The sequence below is a fragment of the Zootoca vivipara genome, chromosome 1 (genome assembly GCF_963506605.1).
Source record: "Zootoca vivipara chromosome 1, rZooViv1.1, whole genome shotgun sequence".
Classification (NCBI taxonomy): Eukaryota; Metazoa; Chordata; class Lepidosauria; order Squamata; family Lacertidae; genus Zootoca; species Zootoca vivipara.
This window is the reverse complement of record NC_083276.1, coordinates 3248861-3270866: the sequence shown is the minus strand read 5'-3', so window position 1 is coordinate 3270866 and position 22006 is coordinate 3248861. Positions and strand designations below refer to the sequence as shown.

The window sequence follows — 22006 nt, the reverse complement described above, 5'->3', positions numbered from 1 at the left end:
TAGCCCACTCCCCCTAGCCCAAAGAAGAGAGCCAGGCATTGCTCCTTACAGCACCTTCCCTGCTTAACACCCAAATCACAGCTCACCCTTCACACACACACACACACACACACACACACACACACACATACCCCCAGCAGGAGAAAGCCTGTGAGAACCATCAGGAGCAAGCCAGTTCACCACCCTCCCCATCCCCACCCTTAAAAGGAAAATTTGTTGTTTTGGTACTTATCCTTGCTCTCTCTTAAAATTTTTTATGTGGAATAGTAATCTGCCGTCTTTTTGGCAGGAAAACAAATGCATTTTATTGCTTCTGAAATGTTCAGATTTAGCATTCTTTTTATGGTATTGTTGTTATTGTTCTTACTTTAGTATTTATTAAATTTATATGCCACCCTTCGTCCAAAGATCGCCGGGTAGTTTACAGTATAAAAGAAATTCAAAATTCAAAGCCTAACAAAACAAACCGACCCCCCACCAAAATATTATTATTACTTATTAAATTTATTTCATAGCAGCACAGAATCGTAGTTAGAAGGGATCCCAAGGGTCATCTAGTCCAACCTCCTGCAATGCAGGAATGTCAGCTAAGGCATCCATGGCATCCATCAAACCTTTGCATAGGTTTATTTCTATTTGCATTTTTCATTTCATTTTATTTATTAGCCGCTTTTCCTTGCCAGTCTGACTCAAAGTGGCTTACAAACAAACACATGCCACACCCTAACAAACAAAAGCCCACATACATACATAAATAAAATCAAGAATTTATGTTAACACAGAATTTACGTTAACACGTTAAAGGTCAAGGCCAATGGTCTGGTGAAAGAGGAACGTTTTCACCTGGTGCCTAAAGCTGTGTAGTGAAGGTGCCAGGCAAGCCTCTCTGGAGAGAGCATTCCACAAGCAGGGAGCCACCGCAGAAAAGGCCCTCCAGACTGATACAAATTTGCATTGTTTGTGTGCTGCCTTGGGGCCTTTTTTCTGCTGAAAGTAGGCTTATGAGCAAATAAGTACAGAACATCTGCCCAACCTCGCCTATCGCAAGGGCAATGGACAGATCCCAAAAGCTGATCTGGTCCTGCCCTTGTGGGGAGGCCCTGAAGATGCTGAAGGAGGCTATGTGGGACCACCTACCATGTTGTACATGTATCTCAGCATGAAGTCCATCAGAAACGACTTGCCCTTGCGGAAAGCCCCCGCCACGGAGACGGCCACCACCTCGCGGTCTCGGACGGCTTCCGAAAGCAAGATGCGGTTGAGGGCCTCTTCATCCAGCTCAAAGGAGTGGTCATCCTTCACGATGAGCACCTGCACCGGGCGGGCCTTTCCCTCGGACTCCTCCTCCTCCGAGCTCCACTCGTAATTCTTTTCAGAGAACCCGCCTGGGTTGGGAGAGAGCAGCCCCCAGGGTCAGGTCCCGGCAACAGAGGGTAGAGCTGCATCAGCCCCCTTCAACCCGCCGCCCTCCAGCTCCCATCAGCCCCAGCAATTATGCCCAATGGCCAGGAATCAAAGAATCGTAGAGTTGGGAGGGACCTCCAAGAGCCATCTAGTCCAACCCCCTGCAATTGTCATCGACTGGTTGGACGCAGGTGAATGGTGGGAAGAACCAGCTGGGGAACCCCCAAGGGAAGGAGATTCGGAGCCCAGGGAGAGGTGGTGGGACAATGAGTGGTCGGAGGAAGAAGAGGGAAAAGACTGGGGAAAGGTAACAGGCCTTAGTGAGCTGGGAGAGTCTGTGGCAGACAGAAGTCTGGAATCAGAGGACGAAGCTGAAGCAGGAGAGGCCAAGAAGCAGAGGTGAGTCAGGCTGGTGAAGAGGCAAGGGTGTCATTCCCTCCTGCTGAGACAAGCTCCCCTCCCCAGGCCTAGAAGAGGCAAGCACAGTGTCCGATTGCTTTGACACAATGCAGGAATCTCAACTAGATCATCCTTGACAGATGGCCATCCAGCCTCTACTTAGAAAGCTGCAAGGAAAGAGAGTCCACCACCTCTCATGGGAGTCTGTTCCACTGTCTAACAGCTCTTACTGTCAGAAAGTTCTTCCTGATGTTTAACCTGACTCTCTTTTGTTGGGATTCGTAGCCCAGAACACCTGGGGGAAGGTTCTAGAGTCAGGTAGGTAGCCGTGTTGGTCTGACGCAGTCGAAATATAAATATATAATTATTTAAAATTCCCCAGTAGCACCTTAGAGACCAACTAAGTTTGCCTTATAGAAACCACCTAGGGGCACGGGTGGCGCTGTGGTCTAAACCACTGAGCCTCTTGGGCTTGCTGATCAGAAGGTTGGTGGTTCGAATCCCCGCGACGGGGTGAGCTCTCGTTGCTTGGTCCCAGCTCCTGCCAACCTAGCAATTTGAAAGCATGTCAAGTGCAAGTAGATAAATAGGTACCGCTGTGGCAGGAAGGTAAATGGTGTTTCCGTGCGCTCTGGTTTCCATCGCAGTGTTCTGTTGCACCAGAAGCAGTTTAGTCCTGCTGGCCACATGACCCAGAAAGCTGTCTGTGGACTAACACCGGCTCCCTCGGCCTGAAAGCGAGATGAGTGCCGCAACTATAGTCGCCTTTGACTGGACTTAACTGTCCAGGGATTCTTTACCTTTACCTTTAGAAACCATCTAGCCCAGGTAGTCCTGGACCAGAAGTGGCTCTCTGGGATCTCGGACAAAGAAGGTCTTTTGCACCAGCTGTTTCCTGAACCTTCTTTTAAGGAGAGGCCAAAGACTGAGCCCTGGCTATTCTGTATGCAAAGTACACACTCTTTTACTGAGCTATGGGCCCCTCCAACATTGCCATTCAATCCGGTTGCAAACTCACTGTCAATTATCGGTGAATTTGGCAGCATTTTAAAGCTGCTTTTGCACTGCAAGAAATCAGCCCCCGCCCTAGCATGAGCCAGCACAGAAACTGACTTCCAAGAAAGCTATTTCTGGCCCCAGCTGATTCTCATTTGCCTGGAAATAAAGGAACTTGGTCCATCGCACAACCCAAGATGTGCTTTCAAGCCAATCTCGGCCTCCTTTGCTTTGGCAACATCTTATGGAATGTCACCTCTGCAATTATATCGCCCATTGGGCTGTTTGGTTTAAAAAGTCATCAGGGAAGTTTTCCTTAAATAATTAAAACAACAACAACACCACACCAAACCTTTATTTATCACATGTGCAATTCACCACAAAGCTGAACAGAAACCTCGACCACAATAGCTGGGAATCTTTCATTCATTCCATTTATACCCCACCATTTTCTCCAAGGAGCTCCAAGTGGCACACGTAGAGTCACAGAGTTGGAAGGGCCCCCCAAGGGCCATCTAGTCCAACCCCCTGCAATGCAGGAATCTGCATGGCTCTCCCTCTCCTCATTTGATCTCCACAACAACCCTGAGAGGTAAGTTAGGCCAAGAGGCAACGGAGCTGGCAAAACATTTCCAGTTGATGCCAGCTTCTGGGCAGGCGGAAATACTGTTTAATCCAAGCTGTCTCCTGGGAATACTGACATTCCATTTTAGCCGCTGCTGCTGCCAAAAGGAAAAATTAGCTTTGTGAAATCTTAGCTAGCGTCTGTGGTCACTTTTTGTACCAGTGAATTGCACCAATGTCATGGCATCGTACAATTGTAGAGTTGGAAGGAACCCCCGAGGGTCTTCTCGTCCAACCCCCTGCAATGCAGGAATCACAGCTAAAAAATCCCTGATATATTGCCGAATTAACAACAGGGAGGATAAGAGGAGAAATGGTACAAAAAGTGAATAAGGAGTAGGCTATCTTTAAGGAACACATCAAAATCTATGTGGGAAAAGTAGAATTTTTGACAGATATTGAGTGAATCCAGAAAATGATCAGAGGGAAAGGAGAGTAAAGTCAAGATAGAAGAAGAGATTAAAGAAACAATGAAATGTGTTTAAGCTAGTTGGGAAAATAAAGTAGCGGAACAAGAACGGCTGGAAGTCAAGTCACTTGGTGGGTGTCCGTGTGGAATAGGTGTATAGGTATGTTGATATGTAAAGTATAGGTAGGTATTATATAGAGCAGGCATCCCCAAACTTCGGCCCTCCAGATGTTTTGGACTACAATTCCCATCATCCATGACCACTGGTCCTGTTAGCTAGGGGGTGCCTGATATAGAGTCATGTAGGTATGTCTGATGCTATGAAAATAAGGTAGTGTGTTGTGTATGTGTTTTGTGTAAATGTAAGTGTTTAATATGTTAATAAAATTTAAATTAAAATAATAATTAAAAGTTTTGTTGTTGTTTAGACGTTTAGTCGTGTCCGACTCTTCGTGACCCCATGGACCATAGCACGCCAGGCACTCCTGTCTTCCACTGCCTCCCGCAGTTTGGTCAAACTCATGTTCGTAGCTTCGAGAACACTGTCCAACCATCTCGTCCTCTGTCGTCCCCGTCTCCTAGTGCCCTCAATCTTTCCCAACATCAGGGTCTTTTCCAGGGAGTCTTCTCTTCTCATGAGGTGGCCAAAGTATTGGAGCCTCTGCTTCAGGATCTGTCCTTCCAGTGAGCACTCAGGGCTGATTTCCTTAAGAATGGATAGGTTAAAAATAAATAAAATAAAAAATAAAAATAAATTAATTAATTAAAAATCCCTCACAGATAGCCATCCAACCTCTGCTTATAAACCTCCAAGGAAGGAGAGCCCCCCATCTTCCGAAGGAGTCCATTCCACTATCGAACAGCTTTTGCTATCAGAAAGTTTTTCCTAACGTTTGGTAAGATTCTCTTTTCTTGTAATTTGAATCCATTGGTTCATGTCTTGCCCTCTGGACCAGGAGAAAACAAGCTAGTTCCATCTTCCCTTTGACAGCAATTTGGATAGCTAAACATTTGCAATAGATGATGTTGAATTCCATCTCGTATCTCAGATAGATGATAATAATGATGATAATAATAATAATAATGATGATGATAATAATAATAATAATAATAATAATAATTTGTTGTTTAGTCGTTTAATCATGTCCAACTCTTCGTGACCCCATGAACCATAGCATGCCAGGCACTCCTGTCTTCCACTGCCTCCCGCAGTTTGGTCAAACTCATGTTCGTAGCTTCAAGAACACTGTCCAACCATCTCATCATCTGTCGTCCCCTTCTCCTTGTGCCCTCCATCTTTTCCAACATCAGGGTCTTTTCCAGGGAGTCTTCTCATGAGGTGGCCAAAGTATTGGAGCCTCAGCTTCAGGATCTGTCCTTCCAGTGAGCACTCATGACTGATTTCCTTCAGAATGAATAGGTTTGATCTTCTTGCAGTCCATGGGACTCTCAAGAGTCTCCGCCAGCACCATAATTCAAAAGCATCAATTCTTCGGCGATCAGCCTTCTTTATGGTCCAGCTCTCACTTCCATACATCACTACTGGGACAACCATAGCTTTAACTATACGGACCTTTGTCGGCAAGGTGATGTCTCTGCTTTTTAATCCTTCATGGATTGATCCTTCATGGATCAATGCCTTGTCGTGGTGAAGGGGCTTGAATAACTCAGAGAAGCTATGAGCTATGCCATGCAGGGCCACCCAAGATGGACAGGTCATAGCCGAGAGTTTATACTAAATGTGATCCACCTGGAGAAGGAACTGGCAAGCCACTCCAGTATCCCTGCCAAGAAAACTCCATGGACAAAGACAACAGGCAAATAATAATAATAATAATAATAATAATAATAATAATAATAATAATAATAATAATTTATTTATTTATTATTTCATCTGGCTGGGTTTCCCCCAACCACTCTGGGCGGCTTCCAACAAAAGATTAAAAATACATCAAATATGATATAATTCCTATCTTTTGGACTTGCCCCCCAATGACCAATTGCTGCCAACCTCTAATAACTGAAATAAAAAAAGATTACAACTACGAGTTGTCCATGGACCTGTTACTGATTCCTCCAATGAAAAAGAGCTCAACACTTTCCGAGTGAGACTGTTCCACTGTTGAACAGCTCTCACTGATGTTCTTCCTGATGTTATGCCCAAGAAGAGTATTCTGGATCAGGCCAATGGCAAATCTAGTCCAACATCCTCTTCTCACACAGCTACTGTGAGTAGTAGCCCTGGGGTACGGTAGTCTTATGCCCCTCGAATCTGTCTAATCCTCTTTTAAGGCCATCCAAGCCTTACCTTTTTTTTATTATACGTTAAGATACCTACAAACTACCTTGAACTATTTTGAGTTCAAGCAGAGTTTGCTCTACTTATCTGCAATATTTAAAGGAAAAACCTGCAACTCAACCAGATCCTTCTCCCCTTTGCAGCTGCGTGGCTAAGGGAGAGTTAGCATCGGAGGACTTGCTGCAAAGACAGATTTTGCTACTCGGAGTTTGCAGATGCTTGCAAAGTGCAAGAACATGAGTGAGGCAGGGCTGGCAAAGTAGGAGATGGAGGAGTCACTCCAGCGTAAGGACTATTTCATTTTTTTAGGAGGAAATCCTTTCCTAACATTAAAAAAGATGCACATGACACTTGGCAGCCATATTCAGAAACACGGTTGGTTACAAATAAATGATAACACCTTACACAACGCATTTTCCCCCATCTTTGAAGGCACTTCACATACTTGATCTCAGTACTCTCCACAAAAGCAGCAGGCCGACATTACTAGTTGCAGATTGCAGATCATAGAACTGTAGAGTTGGAAGAGACTCCCAAAGGGCATCTAGTTCAACCCCCTGCAACGCAGGAATCACAGCTAAAGCATCCCTGACCAACCTCCGTTGAAAAACATCCACCCACTTCCGAGGGTGTCCTTTCCACAGCTAAAGAACTCTTGCCTTTAGAAAGTTCTTCTTAATGTTTAGTCAAGATCTTCCTTATAATTTCAATCCATTGGTTGGGGTCCTATCCCCTGGAGCAGCAGAAAACAAGCTTGCTCCATCTTCTATTGTGACAGCCCTTCAGATGTTTGCAGGTGGCTATCATGTCACCTCTCAGTCCACTCTTCTTCAGGCTGAAAATCCCCAACTCCTTCAACTGTTCCTCATAGCGATGAGTGGGGTCAAGAGTCTACAATCAAACTGTGCTCCAGGACCTCTCTGGGGGGAATGGCGGGTCTGTTGCCTTTGGAAGCAGCTGGCTCTCCACAATCCAGCCACATGCAGCCTTTGTGGAACATACTGAGGGTGTTTGGGGGTCCATTTTCACTTTGGAGGTGGCTGGGACAGGGAAGATTAACTGATCTGGCCAGCGTTTCACATGATCAGGCCATAAGGTCGTAGCCAGTGGTGGCTGGTGGTTGTTGGAGCCGGTAGGACAGAAGGCAGGGAGACCCACAAGAAGCAGGCAGTGACCGCCAGAACCACCCCATGACCAGTTATAAACGAAAAGGCAGGCAGGCAGGCAGGCAGGGCAGGGCAGGGCAGGGCAGACTGAGATTGGTGGGGCAGTGCCACATTTGCCCTAACCATAGAATAGAATCATAGAGTTGGAAGAGATCACAAGGGCCATCCAGTCCAACCCCCTGCCAAGCAGGAAACACCCATCAAAGCATTCCTGACAGATGGCTGTCAAGCCTCTGCTTAAAGACCTCCAAAGAAGGAGACTCCACCACACTCCTTGGTAGCAAATTCCACTGCCGAACACCTCTTACTGTCAGGAAGTTCTTCCTAATGTTTAGGTGGAATCTTCTTTCTTGAAGTTTGAATCCATTGCTCCGTGTCCGCTTCTCTGGAGCAGCAGAAAACAACCTTTCTCTCTCCTCTATATGACATCCTTTTATATATGTGAACATGGCTATCATATCACCCCTTAACCTTCTCTTCTCCAGGCTAAACATACCCAGCTCCCTAAGCCGTTCCTCATAAGGCATCGTTTCCAGGCCTTTGACCATTTGGGTTGCCCTCTTCTGGACACGTTCCAGCTTGTCAGTATCCTTCTCGAACTGTGGTGCCCAGAACTGGACACAGTACTCCAGGTGAGGTCTGACCAGAGCAGAATACAGTGGTACTATTACTTCCCTAGATCTAGATGCTATACTCCTATTGATGCAGCCCAGAATTGCATTGGCTTTTTTAGCTGCTGTATGTACCATTTTTTAAAAAAGAAAAGTTAATTTGGCTGCATTTGAGACAGTTAATGTGAACCACCCTGGTCTAGGACAGCAGCTGCCTTTTTAAAAATATAATACCTTAGTTATTTTCCCAGTGCCTGTTCATGGAAATATACAGAAATGAGTACCGTAATGGTTTCGTATGCATTTTTTAAAATTGCAAATAGATTTTATATATATATATATATATATATATATATATATATATATATATATATGGTTTTTTTATTAATAAGGGTGTTTGCCAATTCTGGATGCAGTGAACTAGACTGGTGAACCATATGCAACACTTTAGAATTTTCTTCAGCAACTCACCCCGTCCCGCCCATCCCATTAGCCCTGGGGATTTGCTGTCCGATATTGTTCCCTAGCTGGCAAATCCTGGTGAGGGGCGGAAGAGAGAGAGTGCGACTGTTCCAACTGGAAAACACCACAATGGCCTTTCCCCTTCTTCGTTCTGCTTCCCCTCCTCTCACCTGGACAGCTCCTCCTCTTTCAAATGCAACACTGCACAGTCACGGTGAGTCGCTTAAACTCCACTCACCTTCCCCATTTCGTACTTTGTTCTGCAAGCACAACCAGATAACACATCTGGAAAGCTATTGGGTGAAAAGGGAGGGGAATCCCCAATAAAGCGTCCCAATAACTGGGTGTGTGCCCCCTCCTTTTAAGATACCCCCCCACCTCATTCCCAGTTCCAAAACCACAATTCCACACACCAGATCTATTCCACGCAAACCATCCCTTTGTGCCCAGCCCACCACAACCATTTTAATCGGGATTAATTAATGTGGCGTTTACAACAAGCTCCTAGTTCAGTGGTAGCCACTCTTAATATGGTTTGGAATCTTACCTACAACAGGTATGTGTCGTAAGTGTGCATGGGATAAGGGTGTTGTGTTGTTGTTGTTGTTTTAAATGACTGGGTGGCTAAGGCAGGGCTAGAAGATGGCATTGAGTTCCCTAGATCAGGGGACCCTCTTTTTTTGTTCCAGCTGCACTGACTACCCATTCATTCCTGGGCTCAGTTGTCTCAGTCCTGGACTTTTACATTTAAAGCTCTGAACCACAGCTGGGGAAAGTGGTACCCTCTAGATGCAGCGGGACTCCCACTTCCATCATCCCTGACCATTGGCCATGCTGGGTGGGGCTGCTGGGAGTTGGAGTCCAAGAACATCAGGTGGGCCATAGGTTCCATCCCCACCCCTGATCAATATCCTCCTTACAGCGCAGCCCCCAGAACAGGAAACAGCACTCCAGACAAGGTCCAAATAGTGCAGAATTAAGTCAAACTCCTGTTCCTCATGACTCAGAAACAAAGCATCCTTTAAAGCATGCAGCCTTAAAACTCTGTTAGCTGACTCATGTTTGACTTGTGATCAAGTACAACCTCCAATATACCCTTCACATGTACACATCAGGGATCCCTCGTCCTGTTTGTTGCTTTTGCATTTGTCTCTGTTGGACCTCTGTTCTATCAAGGTCTGTTTTGAGCTTCACACCAGACTCCTGTGGGGTCAGGTGCTCCTCCCCGTTCTGTGTCATCCGCTAATTTCACAAGGATTACGCGATGCCATAACGCTACCTTATTCTGTTAGCTGCCTGCAGCATCTCTGGGTGCGGAAAGGCAGCACACAAAACGCAGTAAATAAACACACGCATTAAAATTCACCCCCTTTCCTGCTGATTCAACCTCCTAGCAAATACACACAGCACCACACCTTTTTGGGCTTCAGAGAGCTCCATCGGTTCACCCATTATCACAACACACAGACACCCTGCACAAAACTCCCAAGCCTGAGGAAGGGAAGGGGCTGCCTGCTCTCTCCCTTAGAATCCGGTGCCTCCTTGTGCAGGAAGATCATGACTACAATTCATGATTTAAAAAGGATCAGACTGCACCCACTCCTGCAAAAGCAACAACCATCACACATTATTTTAAACAGGTGGTGGGGAAGAGAGAAAAACACTACCTTTGGCCACCAAGGAGTGCTAACGGGCTACTAAAATGCATATAAAATCTAACAGCCAGACACCCCCCACTCCTTTTTTTTTTTTTTGCACGGCCACAATGTCTCGACCACCGTCTTCCAATTCAGTGTTTACTTCTGACAAGTAAAGGGGGGGGAGGAGGAGAAACAATGGCTCCCCGCTCCCCACCCCTTGCATCTCTTTGGCCCCATTGTTCATCCTCTCCCTCTCGCTCCCTCCCCGCCCCACAATCTGCCACCATCCTCCCGGCGCCCTGCAGGATGCGCCCCCGGGGTGGGGCCAAAGCCGGGACCGCCTAGGAGCTCGGGAGCAACCTTGGGGATGGGCCGGAGGAAGGGAGGCAGGGACGGGTGGCTCATCTGATCCTGGCCTTCCTCAGCCGGGGCGACCCCGCGCCCCGCTCCAGCCTCTCCGGGGACGGGGAGTGGAGAGCCGGGGAAGGCCGCCGCGGCGCCTGCCCTCTCGCCAGGCCTGGAGGAAACGGCCGGGCCAGACCTACCCCAGCTGTTCCGCTCCTTGCGGTGCTTGGCCATGATCGCCGCGCCCGGTGGCGGCGACGGCGGCGAGCCTCTGCCGGGCCTGGGGATGCTGCGGCGGCGGCGGCGAGGCGAGCTGGAGGACGAGCACTGCGCTGCGCCGGCGGCGGCGGCTCCTGCCTGCTGCGGCTGCTGCCTGGCCGAGGGAAGCGGCGCTCAGCTGCGCATCTCCGGCGGGAGGGCGCAGGGAGTGCCCGCGCAATCCAGCTCCGGCGCAACCGCGGCTGGGCGGGGACGGGGCGCCCCCTCCGCCGGCGTCAGCCTCCGCCTGCTTCGGGCGCGCGCGCGCGCGGGGTGCGGGGTGGAAACGCGGCGGGGCGGCCGGGGCAGCCGCAGCGCGGGAGCACCTGCAGGCGGCGGAGGCGGCCGCGGCAGCGCGCGCGGCGGAGGTGCCACTCCCGGCACGCAGCCCGGCCGCACTGCAAACGCGCCCAGCAGCAGCATCGCTGGGCGGGCGGTGGCGGCGGCACCCTGCCCAGCCGGCCGCGCGGGACCCCTCGAGCTTCGAGGGGGCTGCTTGGCCCTCGGGGACGCCCCTTCGGGTGCCACGAGAGGCTCTTTGGGTTGTCCCAAGAGCCGGATGCACCTCAGCTTGGCTTTTTGTTGGGACAAGCCCCTGGCAGGAGAGGGAGGCTGGGGTCAACAGGAAAGGACGCGCGCACGTGTGAACGGCACACGCGTGTTTCTGGGAGTGGGGTCCTCTGCAACAGGCCTTGCCCGGACGACAGCCTTCCGCATCTCTGCAGGTGTGTTAAAGAGCAACAGGAGCTGCGGAGGATGGCGAGGGCAGTTTTGTGTCCCGGAAAAGCAGAGGAATCAGCGTCTCTTAAGGCCGGGAATCTCGTTAGCTGTTCCCAAACCTTCCCCAGGGCCAAGGCATTGCATGCGTGCATTTATGTTGTATAAGCCCTTCATCCGAAGATCCAGGGCGGTTCACATCAGGAAAAAAAACACGAAATGAGAATACAAAACACGCAATCAAACACAAACTGGATAATGTGCCACACTTACAACCAGTTCCTTGTCTAGATGCAGTACATCTAGGCTAGAATGAAGGCAGGCAGACAAGTTTCACAGACAGCAAAATATATTTCAATTTCTGTAGCACAGTATGGATCCTTTGGTCCAGGGTGCTGGACCAGGTGGGCCTTTTGGGCTTGATCCAGGAGGTTGTTCTGTCTGTCTAGTTAACTGGGTAACTTTGGGCCAGTCACTACCTCTCAGCCTAACCTACCTCACACAGGGTTGTTGTGGGAAACAAATGAGGAAGGGGGTGAACCAGTCATGCCACTTTGAGCCCCTTGGAGGAAAGGGCGGGATATGAATGCAATAAGTAAAGAAAACAGTTCAGTGTTGTCTACAATGAATGGCAGTGGCTCTCCAGGGTCTCAACCTGGATTCTCACCCAATTTTACCTGGAGATGCCAGGAATTGAACCTGGGGCTTCTGGGTGCAATTAATTGAGATATACCGTATTTTTCCGTGTATAACATGCCCCCCCCCATGAATAAGATGCCCCTATTTGGGGGGACTAAAAATTAAGAAGATGGGGGGAGATTGCCCAGAGTTGTTGAGCTTATTATAGGAGCTCAAATCACCCGCCTGGCCTACGCTAACACTCGGGCACGTCGCAACAGCCTCCGAACCTCTGTCCCCCCACCCAATTGCCGGAGAAACAACCAATCAACACCACCCCTTGCCGCAGACAAAACCTAGTCTTATACACAGAAAAGTACGGTATCTACCCGCCACACTGAATTAAATAGGGCTTCCAGGTAAATGTGCAGATAGGGCTTCCAGGTAAATGTGCAGATGATGGCAACCCTACGAATGCTTCTCTTGGAGTCAGTACTTCTGAGTAGACATGCACAGGATCACACTGTTCCCAGGCTAGCACAGAGAGGATGGCAATGCCAGAATGCCTCTGCTCTGCTTCCACAGTTGGAGGCAGCAATGCTTCTAAATATCACTTTCTGTAAACTGCAAGAGGGGAGAATATTATTGTTCTGTGTTCAAGGGTTTCCAACAGGCGTCTGGTTGGCCGCTGTGAGAACAGGATGCTGGACTGGACGGGCCATTGACCTGATCCAGCACAGGTCTTAATAGGCCTGTTCTTAATAGGCCTGGATCTGGCCTGTTGCTGCCATGATAGCAGCTCAGGATCTAGCAGATCCAGTTCTGCCCCTAAAACGCTTCCACTGGCAGCCACTGGTGAGCAGGGCTAGGTGGAAGGATACCAAACCCCTTCAACACGTCAAATAAAGAAGCAGGTCTAGATTGCTCTGTTTGCTGGTCTTACTAACATAAGAAGATCTGGTGAAGGTCCTATCTAGTCCAGCATCCTGTTCTCACAGTGGCTGGTAAAGGTAAAGGGACCCCTGACTGTTAGGTCCAGTCACGGATGACTCTGGGGTTGCAGTGCTCATCCCACTCTATAGGCTGAGGGAGCTGGCGTACAGCTTCTGGGTCATGTGGCCAGCATGACTAAGCCGCTTCTGGCAAACCAGATCAGCGCACGGAAACGCCGTTTACCTTCCTACCTGAGCAGTACCTATTTATCTACTTGCACTTGATGTGCTTTTCAACTGCTAGGTAGGCAGGAGCTGGGACCGAGCAACAAGAGCTCACCCTGTCGCGGGGAGTTGAACTGCTGACCTTCTGATCAGCAAGCCCGAGGCTCTGTGGTTTAACCCACAGCACCACCCACATCCCTCTCCACTTGAGGGGTTGGGGGGGCATGGGGTGGGAAAAGAGGGGGGATCAATCCGTTTGGATGCTTTAAATTAGGAATGCTTGTGCGGACAGAATGACTGGAAGAGTGCAATATTTAATTCCACGCCATATCTGCCTCATTGGCACAATCTTGTGCTTTGCTTTCTCAGAAGTAAAGGAACCGAGGCAGGGGAATCTGGCCCACTCTGTCTTGCATGTTAGAGATACATTGTGGCAGCAGCACAAGCAATATCTGTGTGATTGTGTGTGGTTTTCTGGGCAGGCTGTGGCAGAACAAGCCTGTTTTACTGAACCCATGTGCAAGAACAAATTTTATGCAGCTCACCCCAAGAAAGTGACTTCCAAAGGCCACCTGATGGGCAGAGAGTGTTTGTGTGAATTGGCCTGTGGAATGACTGCCCATGCATGCTATGTAGCAATGGTTCAAAATCATTTGTACACGAGAGGCTGGCAGTAGGATGCGGAAACCTTTTTCCTGCCCAAGGGCTGGATTTCTGGGCAATCTCCTTGGGGCCACATGCTGTTGGTGGGCGGAACCAAAAACAGGTGGAGTAACAAATGTAAATGTTACCTTTGTACAGGAGACCAGCACACACATTCACACACACCCCCTTTCTATCCTTCTCTATCCAGGCAAGCAAAAGGCGTTATCAGGAGTTCTAGCCAAAACTACACAGGATGAGAAGTAGGGTCAGGGATGAGTGTGGCCTGGGGAGCATTCCAAGGGGCAGATAGAGAGGCCGGGGGGCCACATCCAGTCCCTGTGCCAGAGGCTTCCCAGCCCTGGCCTAGAGTTTTTATTTTTTAAAATTATATTGCTGACACTTCTCCATTGCTGTTTTAAGGTTCGTGGAGATTCATATTTCTAATATATGTTTACTTACGATTCCATGACATCCCAGCAGCTGTGCCAGTAGCATTCCACAGTAAGCAACAGCCCTTTTGTTAGCCCGTCATGTAGGTGAGATGTGATCTAATTATCAGCTTCAGTGATAACCCACATAATTGCTTTCTGGTTGTTTGGAGTCTTACATTACATTACAGAACCACTTCCTGTATTTGGCAGGTGGGTTTTTCAATGGTTTCTGATGAGAGTACTGATTATATTTGTGGTGGGGATGTATTGCCACAGGCCCTGCAGAGAATGCCACTGCTACAGTATATTGGAGGAGCAGCTTATTCTTCTGCTCCCCTAAACACTCATCACAAGACTAAAAGCACTCATTTCAGTGGTGTTTTTAAAAATGTCCGATCCTGTAACCATCAAGAAAAACGCTATTATTTGAGTGGTCACTTGGTTAGTTCCAGCTTCATACATAATCATGCCATTATTATTATTATTATTATTATTTGCATTTCATGACCATTTAGTTTCACTGTTATAATCCCCACCCATGAATATATTTGTCTTTTGGTATAGACATCCATACATACAGTATATCTGCAAGATGACGGTTGCACTTCATTAATCTGATAAACTGGGCTCTAATCTACTTATGCCAAAATAAATCTGCTACTTTTTAAGCTTCTACAAGTCTGTTTAGAGGGGGGAGATACAGGCAGGAACATCCGTCATGCAGATGAGTTACACAGAGAGATTAGCCATTTAACTTTATCCACATTGTAAGTGGTTGAAGCATAATGGGACTTTCTCCTCACCCCATACCTTGTGCAGGACTGTTTGTAAGCGGAAACGCACCCATATCAAGCTGGGTAGTCAATGGGGCTTCCAATCCAAGTAAGCTTGTGGTGGACTTTAGGAGACAGAAGAACGAGGTCCAGCCACTTTTGATTGACAGAATTTGTGTGGAGAGGGTAACAACGTTTAGATTTCTAGGCATTGAGTTGCAGGAGGATCTGTCCTGGAGTGTTAATACAAGGGGGCTTGTGAAGAAGGCGCAGCAGAGACTGTATTTTTTGAGAATTTTAAGGAAAAACCATCTTCCACAAAAGCTGCTGCTTGTCTTCTATCACTGTGCCATACAGAGCGTGCTCACATACGGTTTATATGTGTGGTACGGAAGCTGTACTTCTCAGGACAGAGCAGGGCTGTGTAGAATTATTAAAACAGCAGAGAGCATTATTGGCTGCTCACTCACCACCTTAGAACAAATTTACACCACCAGGTGCCATAGAAAAGCACTAGACATATCAAGAGATCCAACGCACCCTGGTCACCATTTCTTTCAGCTCCTGCCATCGGGACGGAGATACATTGTATAGAACAATGCAGGCAAGAACGAGCCGTCTCAGGAAGAGTTTCTTCTCTAGAGCGATTCTGGCCTTAAATGGAAAGCCTGGACTTTGAAGTCATCTTATTTTACTTGTTATTTTGTATTATATTTACTGTTTTTAATTAGGTTTTGTAATTTTGGATTATGCAGAATGCTTTATCTGAGTGGATGTAGGAACCGAGTAATTTTTTGTTGTTCCCGCAAGGGGACAATGACAATAAAGATATCTTATCTCTTATCTCTAAGTGTTTGTGTGAATATAGAACCAGGGGAGTGGTGTTTATACAGGTCAGAGCCACAACGTGCATTTAAAGCAAGACACATTTGAAGGCATGCATGTTAAATGTGTGCTGGATGTGCTTTAAATGCACGGTGTGGCATTTATATTTGTGAATATAACACCTTTTGGTGCACAGGTAGTCTTTTCATCACTCCTTCCTGCTGAAGGTCATGGCCCAATAAGAGAGAGGAAAAATACTTGAGGTGAATGACCACTGGCTGCGCAGGTGTCATGGTCTCTGCTTCCTTAAGGTAGGACTTCTGGCGAGAGATGAGCTGCACCTCACAGCAGTTGGCAATAATGTGTTTGCCAAGAGTCTTGAGAATCTGATCAGGAGAGCTTTAAACCAGATCTTGAGGGGGAGGGAGAAAACAATACAAACAACAGTAGAGCACCTGGCACTGGGGGCAACAGCTTAAATGGTGCACAGGAAAGTGAGGTGGTATTCCAGAAACCTGCTAAAGGGCAAGAAACCATGGGAAGGAACCAGCTGCAGGGACCAACTCGTGGTTTCAGTTGTCTCAGTCTACATCCCAATCCCAAAGAAGGGCAGCACCAAAGAATGCTCCAACTACCGCACAATTGCACTCATTTCACTCAGGCTTAAGCAGTATGTGGACTGAGAACTCCCAGAAGTGCAAGCTGGATTCCGAAGGGGCAGAGGAACCAGAGACCAAATAGCAAACATGCGCTGGATTATGGAGAAAGCTAGAGAGTTCCAGAAAAAACATCTACTTCTGCTTCATCGACTATGCAAAAGCATTTGACTGTGTCGACCACAGCAAACTATGGCAAGTTCTTAAAGAAATGGGAGTGCCTGATCACCTCATCTGTCTCCTGAGAAATCTCTATGTAGGACAAGAAGCTACAGTTAGAACTGGATATGGAATAACTGATTGGTTCAAAATTGGGAAAGGCTGTATATTGTCTCCCTGCTTATTTAACTTATATGCAGAATTATATGCGAAAGGCTGGACTGGATGAATCCCAAGCGGGAATTAATGTTGCCAGAAGAAATATCAACAACCTCAGATGTGCTGATGACACAATCTTGATGGCAGAAAATGAGGAGGAATTAAAGAACCTTTTAATGAGGGTGAAAGAGGAGAGCGCAAAATATGGTCTGAAGCTCAACATCAAAAAAAAAACCAAGATCATGGCCACTGGTCCCATCACCTCCTGGCAAATAGAAGGGGAAGAAATGGAGGCAGTGAGAGATTTTACTTTCTTGGGCTCCATGATCACTGCAGATGGTGACAACAGTCACGAAATTTAAAGACGCCTGCTTCTTGGGAGAAAAGCAATGACAAACCTAGACAACATCTTAAAAAGCAGAGAGATCACCTTGCCAACAAAGGTCCGTAAAGTTAAAGCTATGGTTTTCCCAGGTGTGATGTATGAAAGTGAGAGCTGGACCATCAAGAAGGCTGATCGCCGAAGAATTGATGCTTTTGAATTATGGTGCTGGAGGAGACTCTTGAGAGTCCCATGGACTGCAAGAAGATCAGACTTCTCCATTCTGAAGGAAATCAGCCCTGGGTGCTCACTGGAAGGACAGATCGTGAAGCTGAGGCTCCAATACTTTGGCCACCTCATGAGAAGAGAAGAATCCTTGGAAAAGACCCTGATGTTGAGAAAGATGGAGGGCACAAGGAGAAGGGGACGACAGAGGACGAGATGGTTGGACAGTGTTCTCGAAACTGACCAAACTGCGGGAGGCGGTGGAAGACAGGAGTGCCTGGCGTGCTATGGTCCATGGGGTCACAAAGAGTAGGACATGACTAAACGACTAAACAACAACAACAATACAAATGCAGAGTATGGGATGAAGGAATTGAGGGGGTGATCATCAAATTTGCACATGGCACCGAACTGGGAGGGGTAGCTAATGCTGCATAAGACAGAATCAGAATTCAAAATGACCTCAGCAGATTGGAGAACTGGGCGCAAGCTAACAAAATTAATTTCAATAGGGACAAATGTCAGGTTCTGTACTTAAAATGGCAAAAAAGACAATCACATAAATTTATAACCAACGCAAAAATAAAACTATGCCATGATAAATCCCTGAAACGAGATTTTGGTAAGGTGAAAAAACCCAACTAATAATTACTCAAAGAAACATAATAGATTTAAATGTTCCAAAAGAAACTTTGATATAGAAAAGAAATAAATATCTCAAAATAACCTCTAAATAAAGTAAACCTTGACGAGGTGCCGGCTGTTCTGCCTTAGTCAGACCACACCTGGAATACTGTGTCCAATTCTGGGCACCACAATTAAAGAAGGATGTGGACAAGCTGAAACGTGTGCAGAGGAGGGAGACCAAGATAGTCTGGAATCTAAGCCTTATGAGGAGTGCTTGAAGGAGCTGGGTATGTTTAGCCTGGAAAAGAGGAGTCTGAGCGGAGATATTATAGCTATCTTCAAATATCTTATGAGCTGGCACATGGATGGAGCATGCTTGTTTTCTCCTGCTCTGGAGGGTAGGACTGGAACCAATGGTTTCAAGTTGCAAGAAAGGAGATTCCGATTAAGCATTCAGAAAATACTTTCTTACAGGAAGAGCTGCTCAGCATTAGAACAGACTCCCATGAGAGGTGGTGGACTCTCCCTTCCTGGGAGGTTTTTCAGCAGAGGTTGGGTGGCCATCTGTCATGGATGCTTTAGCTGAGGTTTCTGCATTGCAGGGGGTTGGACTAGATGACCCTCAGGGTTCCTTCCAACTCTTAAGACTCTATGATTCTATAAGAACATAGGAAGAACATTGCTTCCGGATCAGGCCAACAACAAGTGCCCTCTCCCCACTGGTGATTCCTCCCAGTACTTGGCATTCAGAGGCAGCATACAACCCTGCAGTTTGTGCCAGATTAATTATCCCAAAGAGGTGTGATCCTATGCCTGCGTTTTAAAAAGGGTGGCAACAATTGGTATCCACGGATTGAAAGCACCATGAGCTTGTCCACTGGGCGCATGAGAGATAAAGATTGCCTGCTAATCCTTATGAATTAATCTGGAACATTACAAGAACCCGGCCAATGGCCCCCTCTGGCCGGGCATCCTCACAAGAGCAGTTCTCTCCTGGGGTGGTTTCCAGCAAATGGCCTTCCGAAAATGCTTCTGGCGCTGGCCGTGGAGGGAAAGCAGAGCCATTGTGGCCACTAGTAGCCACAGGCAGCTAGCTGCCTTCTCCACAAAGTTGTCACCTCCTCTTTTGAAGCCACTCAGGTTGGTGGCCGCCGCCTCCTTCGCCGCCTCCTGTGGGAGGGAGTTCCACAGGTTAACAAGGCGCCGCCGCAACAACCTTCATTTCCTCTGCCCGGAATCTTCAGGGAATGGGAGAAACTTTTCGCTTTCTCCTTTTCCACAGTTTTAATCCTGTCGCCTGTCACTCGCCCTTTCCCCCAAATTAAGCAGCGCGGTCCTGGCGGCGGCCGTAAATCCGGATCCACACGGCGGGCGGGGCGGGGGGGGTCGAGGGACCGCAGTGGCGCCTAATCCCTGGGCGTCGTTAATCCGGATTACTTCACGACGGATCCCTTAATTCGGAGTGGGGAGGAGAAGAGCGCGCGGCGGCGGCGGCCATGGCTCCTCCGAGGGGCAGGCGTGCCCGGCGACGACAGGCAGCGGAGCCCGAGGCCCGAGGAGGCTGGCTGGCTGGCTGGCTGGGCGGCGGAAGGCCCGCTTCGGGGCGCTGTGGCTCCGCCTCAGCCGGGCGGCTCGCGAGGAGGCCGGGCCGAGGGCGGGACGGCGAGGCGGGAGAGGCGAAGGCGGCACCGGCGGTGGTGGCGGCGGCTGCCTGGGTCTGGCGTGGCCCGGAGAGGGTTCGAGGCGAGTGGCGGCGTCGGGCGAGGCCGCGCGGACTGAGGAGACCAGGCCGAGCCTGAGGAGACCAGGCCGGAGTCGCGCGGCGGCGGCGGCGGCGCCCGCCCCAAGAGGCCGCCGACCCGCGGCGGGACAAAGAGGGGCCTCCTGCTCCGCCTCCTCCCTCAGAGGCCGGGAGAGAGGTAAGGACCCGGGCCGGGCCTGCGCCTCGGCTGAGGTGCGGGGTTCGCTTGTTCGTTAGTTGGGGTTGGGGAATTGGGGAGGGTTCAGCGCCCCCCAACTAGAGGCCCTGCAGGGGCGGCGCTTGGGGGTGGGGGTCAGGTAGACTGCGAGGCGGAGGGAGGCTCTCCTAGCAGTCTAGACGGGAGGTGGGTGGGTGGGTGGGAGTCCCCCCCCCCCACTTCAGAGATCACAGGCTGACTGAGATTTTTTTGGGTGCAGCTGGGACCCCCCTCTGGCACACTCGAGGTGGGCTGATGAGGGAAGAGCCTGCAGTGTGTGCGAAAGCGTGTGGATAGCGAGGCTTCTTGTACACACGTGTACACGTGTCTGTGTGTGTGTTTGTTTCCTTCACACGGACGCACGCACCACAAGAGAATGGTTGGTCTCTCCAGGTAGGTGGAATTGGAAAGTGGATCTGCCTCTCCTGGAGGATCTTTTCTGGGTGATCTGCAACAGACGCAGCTGTCTCCAAAACAGAACGATACTGCCACTATGGAGAAAGCTTGGATGGAGCGAACTGGAGTGGGTTTTTGGGGTGAGATCCGCTCACTTCTGCTAGACAAAGCCCTGGACTCTCTGAAGTCTGCCAAGATGGAAAGATGCCTCCCCAAGAAGATGGTTTGGAGTAGGGCTGCCTCTGCATCCAGTGAAGGTGGGGGAAGCCCCCAGCCCCTGCCTTTATGCCTGGAGTTAGGGCCGAATGACTGTTTGGTGGGTTTCCACCTCCTCTTGCTTTTGAGACCCCTTGAGATTCTTTTGCTCTCTCCTCCATTCCGTCCTGCATGGAGTCACAGTCTCTGGTTTGCTGGATCCAGACAATGGCCCATCTAGTCCAGCATCCTGTCCTCTGGGTGGCCAACCAGATGCCTGTAGGAAACCCGCAAGCAGGACCTGAGAACATGAGCTCTCTCCCCTCCTGTGGTTTCCTGCAATCTGGTATTCTTCCAACATTCAGCTTAATTGGGCACCCGTGAATTCTAGTACTGTGAGAGGGAGGGAAGCTTTTATCTCCTTTCTACTTGCCATGCATAATTTTATAAACCTCCATCGTATTGCTTCTTTCTTGCATTTTCTCTTAAATGTCCCAAATGTTGCAACTTATCTTCATCGGGACGTCGCTCCATCCCCTTAATTGTTTTGGTGGCCCTTTTCTGAAGCTCTACAATATCTCGTGATGAGGCTACCAGAGTTGTAAACAGTATTCAAGATGCAGGGACACCATAGATTTGTATAATGCCATTATGATATCAGCAGTTTGACTTTCAATTCCCTTCCTGATGGTCCTTCACATGGAATTTACCTTTTTCATGGCTGCCACACATGGGGCCAACATATTCACTGAGCTTTCTGCTACGACTCCAAGGTCTTATTCCTGGTCCGTCACCTCCAGTTTAGACCCCATGAGCATATATGTGAAACAATTCTTTTTGGCCCCTACATGTATCCCTGTTTACACTGAATTGCACTTACCATTTTACTGCCCATTCACTCAGCTTGGAGAGGTCCAGCTCCTTGCAATCTCATTTTAACAAGTGACTCCTAACTCTAGGTCATTTATAAACAAGTTAAAATCCACAGGTCCTGATCCCTGGGGGACTCCACTTCCCACTTCTTTCCATTCAGAGAACTGTCCATTTATTCCTACTGCTTGCTTCCTGCAACTTAGCCAATTTCTTATCCACAAGATCACTTCTCCTCTTATTCCTTGACTGCTAAGCTTAGGTACTGTACTTTGTCGAAAGCTTTTTGAAAGTCCAAGTAAACAATGTAAGCCGGATCACCTCTGTTGATATGCTTGCTGACACTCTCAAATAACTAGGTTCGGGAGACAGAAGCCGTGCTGGGTTAGAAAACCCTGGTCTGTACAGGTTGGAAGCGCTTAACGAAATGTCTGCTGCCCAGATTGAAATGCCACAATTTCCAGCACAACCCCTGGTGACAATTAAGTTCCTGATGTTTTGCTTTTTAATCTGCAACCCCAACTGGGCCTGTGCTCTTCTGATGCCATGTGATGTGTTTGAGAAGATCTGACTCCCTCTGATGGAATTTCCCTGGCTCAGAAGCCCATTCAGGGTCTTCCTGCTCTCAAGGGGTTTATCTTCGGCCTCCTGTTTATATGG

The 22006-nt window shown here is 48.6% G+C and overlaps 2 protein-coding genes across 6 annotated transcripts in view; one reads left to right on the top strand and one right to left on the bottom strand.

The window, feature by feature from the left end:
- The window catches only part of ATL1 (atlastin GTPase 1), a 35157-nt gene extending 24314 nt beyond the window's left edge, over positions 1–10843 (bottom strand). For 2 of the 3 annotated variants that reach the window (XM_060270525.1, XM_060270563.1), the window contains exons 1-2: positions 10556–10843; positions 1138–1385 (exon numbers count right to left, since the gene is read on the bottom strand). In XM_060270525.1, coding sequence (XP_060126508.1) covers positions 1138–1385; positions 10556–10589 — 282 coding nt within the window. In that variant the 5' untranslated portion in view covers positions 10590–10843. Of the gene's footprint in view, positions 1–1137; positions 1386–2397; positions 4866–10555 lie in introns of those variants that run through there. The other variant, XM_060270595.1, reaches the window with a different exon arrangement.
- MAP4K5 (mitogen-activated protein kinase kinase kinase kinase 5) overlaps positions 1–22006 on the top strand; it is a 110688-nt gene that overhangs the window by 11317 nt on the left and 77365 nt on the right. For 2 of the 3 annotated variants that reach the window (XM_060270470.1, XM_035098217.2), the window contains exon 1: positions 19603–19846. The exons of the other annotated variant lie outside the window; for it this stretch is intronic. The gene's annotated coding sequence lies outside the window, so the exon portion shown is untranslated. Of the gene's footprint in view, positions 1–19602; positions 19847–22006 lie in introns of those variants that run through there. 3 annotated transcript variants of the gene reach the window in all.